General features: G+C 41.0%; 1 protein-coding gene and 1 long non-coding RNA gene across 3 annotated transcripts; both read left to right on the top strand.

The window, feature by feature from the left end:
• The first annotated feature begins 2,232 nt into the window (after positions 1-2,232).
• LOC123487275 lies at positions 2,233-4,075 on the top strand. Its single transcript, XR_006659702.1, has 4 exons — positions 2,233-2,308; positions 2,584-2,790; positions 3,324-3,425; positions 3,549-4,075. It is a non-coding gene; the product is annotated as an uncharacterized LOC123487275 (long non-coding RNA).
• A 475-nt stretch (positions 4,076-4,550) lies between these two features.
• On the top strand, positions 4,551-7,568 carry LOC123487274 (G2/M phase-specific E3 ubiquitin-protein ligase-like). Of its 2 annotated transcripts, XM_045218453.1 has the most exons (7): positions 4,551-4,614; positions 4,925-5,011; positions 5,674-5,927; positions 6,008-6,133; positions 6,363-6,503; positions 6,670-6,778; positions 6,884-7,568. In XM_045218453.1, exons 2-7 carry the CDS (start codon positions 4,951-4,953, stop codon positions 7,093-7,095), a joined length of 903 nt encoding a protein of 300 aa, XP_045074388.1. In that variant the 5' UTR covers positions 4,551-4,614; positions 4,925-4,950; the 3' UTR covers positions 7,096-7,568. The 2 variants fall into 2 exon arrangements, with proteins under 2 accessions (XP_045074388.1, XP_045074389.1); XM_045218454.1 differs by lacking the exons at positions 4,551-4,614; positions 4,925-5,011 and adding an exon at positions 5,099-5,419.
• The last annotated feature ends 2,933 nt before the right edge of the window (positions 7,569-10,501 follow it).

The following is a 10,501-nucleotide window of genomic DNA, read 5'->3' as shown; positions in this document are numbered from 1 at the left end:
GTGCCTCGGGAAGACCTCCCTCATGATGCTGCTGAGCCGACAGGCCAACGCTGTCGTGCATGGCCCTCTCCTCGCCCCGCTCGCCCAGCGGCCAAGTTCAACATGTCTGTTTACATTTTAATAAATGGCAATTTCCCTAGTGGGATTTCTTTGCTGTTTCTCTGTCTGTGTCAAGCTGTTGATGAGCAGTGCCAAGCAGAGCTCACCCTGCAGGATGCAGTCAAAACACTGCTCTTCATCTGGCCTGCAGTAATTGAGCATCCCACATGAATGACGTTCATCTGAACAGTTGGCTCTCTCTGGTTAAAATTGCAGTGTGACATGTTTGACTCTAGTTTTAAGGGCATGAAACCAGTGCTGTTGATATTGGAGAAAGATTACAGACAGGAACTTCTCATCAGCTCTGATACTACTTGTAGCCTTTGACCAATACATGCTGGTTTCAGCTGTATCAGTGGGCAGAAGAATTGGTCTCTGTAGCTCAGCTGGTAGAGCACGGGCGCTTGTAGCCTTAAGGTAGTGAGTTCATCCCGGACCCCCATCACAAAAATATATACACATATACTGTAAGTCGCTTTGGATAAAAGCATCCTGCTAAATGGCATATAATTATGAGTGGAAAAGTGCACTATATGATGTCTGTCATTTGGAGGTATCTCATTTGCTGTAAGCTAATCTAGCTGATGCCTACTCCTCAGAGTCATTACACGTTGCAGCCAATGGTCTGTGGTGGTGGTTCAGGAGTGTTGTTGAAGTTCTTCAGCGTTTGCATGATCATGAGAAATGTAAACCTCTTAACACACGTTTTCTTCTGTACTTCTCTTCTCAATGTAATACAAATGTTTCTCTCTCAGTCACTGCTTGGTTGTTGTCTTAATTTGTCTCTAGCCTGCTGTTATTTCCATGTTTTCACCAAAAGTGTTGTAGTAATGCGGTGATGCTCTGAAGAGGTACCTCTGCTGTTCTGTTTGAACCCCCCTCAGGTTACACGCCTGCGCAGCCTCGCCCCCAACAAGACGTGGCGGACTGCCTGGCGCTGATTCTGCCACCATATCCCGTGTCTCCACTGCAACCGGCGCCCAGCCTGTCCTTCAGTGCCATTAACCACTACACCTGGCCTCAGAGTGTGACCTTCGTAGCCACCACCGTGCTGCGCCAGCGAAGCACCGGCCTCCTGCAACCTTCTTGTCCGAGCCGCGAGCTCACGATGGAGGGCTTCTGCAAGGATGAGGAAACTCCAGCGACTCAGACTCAGAGACATACTGAGGGTGGTGGTGGCTGCCAGGAGGAGCCAAGGGCAGGCGGATGGACAGTGAGGTGGGGCAGACCACAAACAAATCCACACATACACACCGTGTCTTAAATCCCTACAGCCAGCTTTGGGAGGCACGAGCCGGGTGATCCGCACAGGCTTTGAGTCCATGTTGGAGAGAAATGGAGGGGGGGGGGGGAGGGGAGGCACAACAGGCTGGCTGGCCACACTCATCCTCTCCTTTTCCACCAGGTGTCCTTCCAGCAGATACTGACTTCAGAGGAACTGCTGCTGCTATGCCACCTTTACCTTTACCACAAGGTCCTAGCGAGTAGAAATGTCGTAAGAGACAAATCACACATAGCCCTTTGTAGCCAACTCGTAGCTATGGAGGACTAAAAGTGCCACAATTAAATAAATAAATACACCATTAAATAATTACTTAAATGTGTCATTAATTAATTAAATGTGTCATTAATTAATTAAAATTAGAATTAAATACATAAATGTGTAATTAAATGTATCATTAATTAATTCAAATACCGATTCATTTTATGTAAAATACATATATAATTATTTCACTATTTACATTTACATTTCATGGTCCTGCGTTGGAGTGATTCATGAATTACTTAAAACTGTCAAACTGACCCATCAAAAGTTGGTAGGCGGAACCTAACGCCTGATTGGTTACCCTCTGCATCAAGCCAAAACAAATCAATTCCGGATAATGGATTGATGCAGAGCTACTGAACACATTCCAATACACTGGGTGGCGCTATTCACCTCTACGTTGGTTTAGTTACACGGTTAAACAGTACTTTCATTGCAACGGCTAAAAATCAAGAGAAGACTCGGTCCTGCTAGCCCCAATGTTGAGACGCTGTGTGAGGTGCAGGACAAAATGTCTAAAAGTTGCCCGGAGCTGCTGAGAGAAGCAGCGAATTTGATTGAGGAAGCTCTGAGCAGAAGTCCAACGGCTCCCCGCGGCACCGGTGACTCCGGCAGCTCAGTCACAGCAGATACCGGCCGCTCAATCACGTACACCTGTCCAAGGTAAGCTAAGTAATTTCATGTTAGCCAGGTGTGCTACTATTTAATGATTCGGGACACACGTGTAGGTTAAATTAGATCGACTCGAACATGTATTTGCATGCGGTATTATGATGCTTCGTGCGTGACACGTTTATTGTTAATGGGGGGAAGCATAAACCTAGCTAGTTCGCTAATCGGCTAAATGGTGTTAGCTGGCTTGAGCATCCCAAGATAGAAGTAGAGGCTGTTTTAGCTGACTGGTGACCATGTGAGCTGTTACGTTTTCTGTGTTGCAGCGGAGGTAGCAAGGCTCTTTGCGCCATATAACATTGGAGCCAGAAGGAATATGACGAGACGACCAGCACAAGTCCAAGTTAGCTGAAGAAGCTACACACACACTGTCTGTTGTTTGGCTGACCACAATGCGGATAAAATTCCAAGCGTACTGTTTAAAGCTGAACTTCTTACTTCAGGACTTGGAGAGCAAAAAGTAACATTTTCAGGTCAGTGCGAAACTAGGCATTTACCAAAAGTAAAAAAAGTTTGTACTGTCTGTGGCTTGTTGAAATTATTTGCATTTCTTTTTATAGTGACTCAAACTTAATTGGTGTTCATAGTGTCAATAATAGTTATCACAGGCTTATTTGCTTAATTTAAGGTGAGGTGAGTTATGATTTTGTTTTGTTTTTTTCTCCAGGGAATGACCACGATCCCATGGTTATAACAAATAAACTGATGGAAGTGTTTCCAAGCTCCAACAAGGGGGAGGCTTTGAATTTCTAAAACTTGTAGGATCTACTCGCAGTCTAAATCTTGCGTTGCTTCAGTGTCCCAGCACTGGATACACCCTTGCCTATCTGAAAGATCCATCGACGATGATTGGACAGGCTACAATCTACATCGTCCACTTCAACAGGATCTACCCTTAGATTGTGTACATACATTTACAGAGACTTAGTTTAATACATAATCAAAACAAAGATTACTGGTGACTTTTAATCATTAATTAAAAGCCATTTGTTGTTGTTGTTGTTAGGAGAGCTCACGTCCTGCCTCTGGTCCAGTCATCCCCTGCATCACTTGTCAGAAGGAAGTTCCCTTTTTCAGAGATGAAGCTGCACAGATTGAGCTGCAATGGGTATGTACTTCTTAAAGCAATGCAAGGGTAGCATAATTTATTTTCTTTGGGAATATGTCTCTCTTATTGTTGTGCACACAAATAAGCGAGTATGACCATCATTTCAATTGTGTTAACTTCAAGGACACCCATGCAGGAATCAGAAAGAGAACAAGAGGGAGGCCAAAGTGAAGAAAATGATAGTGAGACAGCCCTAGTCAGTGACAGTGTTCCAGTGAGGCCTGAAACATCAGCTGAGAGTGCAGTAGTACCGGCAGTGATTGTCAACGAGGAGTTGGATCGCAAAGAAACAGACAGTGGTTTGTGTCATCACAATAGTGTTGCTATAAGATTGTGTGTAACTGAAAAGTTAATAGAAAGATAACACCTGTAGGATATAATTAGATAAGATAATACAGTTACAGACAATTAATAACATGCAACTGGGTTTTTCTATTTTTCTAATATTTAGTTGTAGTTGTTTAGTAGTGCTGTTTTTATGTCAACTCAGCGTTGTGACAGGTTCTGAAGATGTTGGGTCTCACGTTTTGTCAGTGAAATGAACAGAATTTTCCTCCTGTTCTGTAGAGTGAGAGGATATCTGTATATGCAGGTAACATGCCAACTCACAATATGTCTCTCTGTAATAGATAACTTTATTGTTGTTGTTTGTTTAGAATGGAAGCTTATTAAAGAACCCACTCAAGCTGCCAAAGTTTTCAAAGAGAATCTGCTAAGGGAACATGCAACTGGGAAACCACTTAGAATGAAGATGGATGTAAGGGACTCTGAAGAGGACAGGGAACGTGTAACGCCCTGGCTCCGGGACTCTGAATATTGAGCCAGGGTTGTTCATTCTTTTGGGTGTATTTCTATGTGTTTGGTCAAGTGACTCCCAATCGGAGGTAACGAGTGTCAGCTGTCGGCTCGTTATCTCTGATTGGGAGCCATATTTAATCTGTTTGTTTTCCGTTGGGGGTTGTGGGTTTTTGTTCATTGTTCCTGTTTAGTCTTTGTCACTATTGGACTTCACATTCGTCGCTTTGATTTGTTGTTTTTGTCGTGCTTTAACTTAATAAAGTACCATGTTCGTTTCACACGCTGCGCCTTGGTCTCCTTCACTCCTCGACGTCCGTGACAGAACGGGAGCTTCTCTTATTCTATAAACAGCAGCAAGAATGGGCATGTCCACTTCATTGTACTCTGGTTGGTAAGTAATATAACATTTATAATATAAATACATCAGTACAGTTTATACCACTCAAGTAGCTTATATGTAATTGTTAAATGGGAGAATGGAATGCACAAAATTATATAATTGATAAAAATGTTATATGTATGTATGTGAATATTGTGCACAATATACTCTTGTTATCTGGAATAATCAATATTAAGGATGCTATTCTAGAATTACAGCCAATAGAAGTTTTTCTCCCTTTCTTGTTAAATGTTACCAAATCCAGTTACCTGTATTAGGCCGCCACTTTTTTTCCAGTGTTATTATCAGTATTTTATTTCAGGTGATGTTGCTATCGGAGAGGGAGTGATGCGGTACTTTATGACAACAATCATATCCAAACTCCAGTTTGGATTCAGTCTAGATCTTGGTAAGTATCTTACTAATTTTTTGAAGGTTAATCCATCTATAAATTGCAGAAATGTCTGTCTGTAGCGCATGTCTCTCAGTTAGTCCGATGGATTTCAAACTTGACAGGTGTCTTGCTCTGGTCACGAGTAAGTGCAGTGCCAAGTTTGACGACGTTTGGATAAACGCAAAAGATAGCGTTACATATATAGGTAAAAGAAGCACACATTGGCTTTTGCCGCTCTTGCTGCTTGCCATTCTCACACTGCATGCAACGCTGACTGAGCACCTGTTTGTGTCGTGACTCACTCTACACCGCCTCTCTCTATGCGCGCGCACACACACACACGCGTACACGTACGTTCTGGTGGTTGATGAACGCGGATATGTGCTGTTTAGCGGAGGGCCGGTGGGCAATGTTTTGTGTCAGGTAAGTCTGTAGTAGGGTATACAGGGGAATTGAATTTGAAGTGGTTTGGGGTCCTTCTGTAAGTCATTTTGGAGTAGGCTACAATTTGGTTTAAGTGAATTCTACAAGCAGCAATACCACAGGCCAAGTAATCGCCACTAGTATGATGTAATATATCTATCTATCTATCTATCTATCTATCATACATTTTTATTTAATGTATTTAAGAGGTTAATTGTTGTGACTTTATTCCCTGCTCTCTTGGTACTTTACAGGAGGAATGGGCCGAACACTGCTATTTGAGGGTGAACCTGACCATCTTGTTCCAGCAGCATCAGAGGCACTTATTGAAAGCAACCTCTTCCGGGTTGCAGGAAGGATGTTGGGCCACACCTTTCTGCATGATGGTCCCCATGTCACAGGACTAAGTCCTGCTGTAATTCATGTACTGTTCAATGGGGACCCTGAAATGGCTACTGTTGTTACAGAAGAGTGTCCTGATCTGCACATCAGGAGCATCATAGAACTGGTATGTAACCTAAAAGAAACTTTGCCATGTAAAAAATATTGCTTGGGCAGATATAATAACTTGTATGGTCTTAATTCTAGCTTGAACATGAAGATCTTACACCGGAACAGAAGGACACAGTTTCAGATCTTTCCATGTCTTGGGATCTTCCGGCAGTCACCAAAACAAATCGGAGATGGCTACATAACAAACTTCTACTCCATGCAGTGAGTTCCTGCTGGTTAAGTGACAGAATTCATCGCTGTACTTGTTGAAATTATAGAATGTGTTGTGAACCCTGGCTTGTTATGTTAACACGAGAGTTTAAGTACTAGAGTTTTAATGGATTTTTATAAAGCACTTTATTGTGTTTATTAACATTTTTCCTACTGTGCCAACTTTTGTCAAATTTGGGTTAAGGATTTGGGCTGTAATATGGGTCGGTCTGTCTCTTAGGTCGTTGGGAGGACCATGCGCCAAATTAAACAGTTGAGAAAGGGACTGAAAGATGTGATGGTATGGCCCCTGCTGACATCTAGGCCGGATGTTGTACCACTTCTTTTCCCCAAAATGGCTGAAATGCAGTTCACACCCCAGGTAAGTCAGTAATTTAGTTATATTTGTGACTTAACTTGATGAATTTACGTGTATTTTCAATGACTGAGATGGATATTTTTCCATTTTCTAAGAATTTGATCTGCATAGTCCTTCACCAAAATAAGTTCTCCCTTTTTTTTAAATTACAATTTTTGTTTTCTTTAAGATGCTCCTAGAAAAAATCACATGGCCAGTTGAGGACAGTGATGATGAAGACTTTGACTTAGACACCACCTGCCGCATCACTGGCTTTCTAAGGATGTTCATTGAAACAGGTATAAACCTTATTTTCTCTCTTTACAAATGCTTCTATGTTTCATGGATAGATATGATCAATTACAGTTGAACTAAATGTCTTTAATCCATTTTATGACTTTTAGCTTCATCAGGTACCCTGGCCCAGCTGCTGACATTCTGGGTTGGCTGGGAGATGCTTCCTCCTGAACTGAGAGTGGAGATTTCTGGGGGAACCCTTCCTACGTCCTCCACATGCTTTGAAACCCTAAAGCTGCCAGCTCATTTCAAACTCTACATGGACTTTGAGAAAGCACTTGTCGCTGCCATAAAAAGTACTGGATTTGGGCTTGTTTAAGTTTTTTCAGACGTCAATTAGGGCTGGGCAATATTTTAATATTATATCTATCGTGATATAAGACTAGATATCGTCTTAAGGTGCTTTTCCATTACCAGTACCTACTTGACTCGCCTCGCCTCGACTCGCTGTGCGTCCGTTTCCCATTGCAGATTTTAGGACGAGGCGAGTAGGTACCATGTAATGGAAAAGCACCATTAGATTTTGAAGAAGTGTAATATCGTTACATGGTAAGTTTAGTCTTTTCCTGGTTTCAAAGGCTGCATTACAGTAAAGTGATGTCATTTTCTGAACTTACCAGACTGTTCTAGCTGTTCTATTATTTGCCTTTTACCACTTAGTCATTATATCCACAATATGATAGTTATTTATCCGAAATCTAAATGTGGAAGATATTTTGTGAATGCACCAATTGTCAACCTTACAATATCGTTGCAATATCGACATCAAGGTGTTAGGTCAAAAATGTGATATTTGATTTTCTCCATATTGCCCAGCCCTAATGTCAATGCATACACAGTTCAGATGAATTGACACAAGTTCAGTGTCTTTGAAAACATTAACACACTGTGCAGTAGTTGACTTTTTTTTCTTCCATTTACTAAAATCAAACTGTTCTGCACCTTCAGTGCTAACAGTACAGCATTCATGTTAGTCATTCTGTGGACCATAATGAGACAGGAAGCTTCAAAGAAACAGCTTTTTTTCCTTTCTTTTAAAAGGAAAGTAAACTTTCAGTTTTTCCTTGCTTGTTCTAACACAACAAATAAAAACATGGGTTGGACATCAGTCTAAGATTCTTGATAACACTTCCACAGTCTCTACATATAGTCTAAGTGCATCAGAAACTCCTGGAGCTGGCAAAATTGCAACCTCTTCATCTGAGAGCTCACGGGCCAGCTGAACCTCGGGGACTGACACAGTGCCTCGATGAAGGCAGTGAGGTCCGTTCCAATCGATCCCATATTCTTCAGGAACCTGAATGGATGACAAGCATAATCAGTCTTGTACTTAAAACTAGTTTGACATGTCCTTACACAAGATTGTTATTTTTGGTCACCAAGGCAGTGAGAAATGAAATGTTACTTATTCAGTTTTTTAAAATAATACAGCTTTGCATAGTATGCACTGTAGAAACTACAGCTCACAGGTTGATGTCTTTCCATAAGCGGGCTTCCTTCACCTTTCAAAGGGGCAGAGCTCCAAATTAAAAATACATTTAAATAATGCCCATATTATTATCTACTCACTTGGAACATGCACAACTCTTGCATTCAGGTGACCACGCATTAGCTTGTAGCCGGTGTTTGGATGACTTTGTGAATTTCACTTACAATACGGTCTAACTCCTCATCATTCACAGCTGAATAGAGATCTGTCTTTCTGTACAAACAAGAAAAACACAACATCAAGTAATGTTACCTTAAACGTCATATTCTTTCCGAGTGTATGAGAGCAGCAATTCATAAACAGAAAACTCATGAATTTAGTGTAAATACCTTAAACTGTATTGTTGCATGCGCCTCCTGATGGTCCTCTTTGACACACCGAACATCGCTGCAAATTTGAACTGCGGGAACTCCACAAAGAAGTTGATGCTCCAGAACTGCACTCGGTATGTCAAACGCCAAACGCCCCGGTCCCTGTGTGTGTTGGGCCTGAAGTGCCCTGGTACCAGAGAAGCGGTGGACAACTTCTTCTAGATTTGCAATCACTCTGTGGTCGATATCTTCGTCGGAAAGTGCGGAAATGACTCCAACAACTTCAATAAGTTCCTCTGCTTTACTAGCTACATGCTCTGGGTCAGCAGGTCCTGCTTCTACATCCTCTGCTAAGTTTAAAATGTCTCTAACCAACTCCCTGGAAAGTTCACGGAGATCCTCCATTGTCTCTATCCAGGTTGGCCTACTCTACTTCAGACCAAAGCAATGGATCAGACTAGATTCGCGTTAGCCCCGCCCACTGACTTTGATGGGTCAGTTTGACAGTTTTAAGTAATTCATGAATCACTGCAATGCAGGATCATGAAATGTAAATGTAAATAGTGAAATAATTATATATGTATTTTACATAAAATGAATCGGTATTTGAATTAATTAATGATACATTTAATTACACATTTATGTATTTAATTCTAATTTTAATTAATTAATGACACATTTAATTAATTAATGACACATTTAAGTAATTATTTAATGGTGTATTTATTTATTTAATTGTGGCACTTTTAGTCCTCCATACTCGGGCACCTGCGTGAGCACATAGAAACTCACTCAAACACTGACCCAAATACTCCCGAGTTACAATAGGTACCCTAATTAGCGAGCTCGGTGAAAGTTGTTAACATACATCTTTATATTGTCCACATTGTAACAAAACCTGTAGTTGCGTAACAGCACTTTGTGTAACTTTACCACAGTTTTATATCGACAAATTACGGCGCCAAGGACAACATACCTTGCTAGTTGAAGGTCAGGCAAAAGAGAACAATAAGAGGGTACATAAATACAGATAACCCGCGATGGACCAAACCAAAATATACACAACTTTTACAATTAGGTCTATTTGCAATATAGATACATAAAAATGTTTGTACACCAAAAAATAACATTAGCTATGCAGCTGTAATTAAATAAAGAAACCACATTGAATTATTATTATTATTAACTTATTAACATCCCCTCTTGACCTGGCCTACTTGAACTGTCCTTGTGTGCAATTTGGTGCATAATCTAGGGGAACAACATCACACTACTACACATATAATTCAAGTCATACCTTTATTGTCATTCATGCTCTTATTTTTAACCTAGTAGTTTTGCAAAAGTGTAACCTGCGTCAATTCTAGGAAATATTGGAATAACGTGCTTAAGAGGAGCCCTGACACGCACAACAGGATAACACAACTACCACATTTTCAATTGACAATCATTGATTTAAATGGATGTGGTCAATAGATTTGTATAGGCATATATACTAATTTAATTTAACTTGTAAGCCAAGGTTGGATTAGTAGGTCTATGCAACATGCACCTGGATAACCGCGTCATGAATCGGAACGGGCTCCAACGTCCTCATATACACATTATGACAAAATAAAGATCTTAATATTTCACGAAATAAAGACATAGAAGAAAACAGGTTCTAGAAACTCAATTTCTCCATGGCAATAGAATGTAAACATGTAAATTGCGCCAAACATATCCAAATATCGTCTACAACTCAATTCTCAGCGCAGCATATTGGACGACTCCACAGGCATTGATCATTCGCGACTTTAAGTCATTCCTGTTATCTCTAGAGCATCCCGTATATTTATAGCGCTGCATTTCGTCCCCCCTCTGACCATGGATAGGGTTGGGAGCATTCCTGAGTTCACTTATGGTCCCACTAAGGTAATCTTAGG

This window comes from Coregonus clupeaformis, unplaced genomic scaffold, assembly GCF_020615455.1.
Source record: "Coregonus clupeaformis isolate EN_2021a unplaced genomic scaffold, ASM2061545v1 scaf1593, whole genome shotgun sequence".
In the NCBI taxonomy this organism is placed as follows: Eukaryota; Metazoa; Chordata; class Actinopteri; order Salmoniformes; family Salmonidae; genus Coregonus; species Coregonus clupeaformis.
This window is presented reverse-complemented; position numbering and strand designations above follow the sequence as displayed.

Excerpts from the sequence above, each read along its gene's own strand:
- LOC123487274 (XM_045218453.1), top strand. The coding sequence starts at position 4,951 with ATGCGGTACTTTATGACAACAATCATATCCAAACTCCAGTTTGGATTC. Across the intron at positions 5,012-5,673 it reads TGGATTCAGTCTAGATCTTG|GAGGAATGGGCCGAACACTG; the intron begins GTAAGTATCTTA and ends GGTACTTTACAG. Across the intron at positions 6,779-6,883 it reads AAGGATGTTCATTGAAACAG|CTTCATCAGGTACCCTGGCC; the intron begins GTATAAACCTTA and ends TATGACTTTTAG.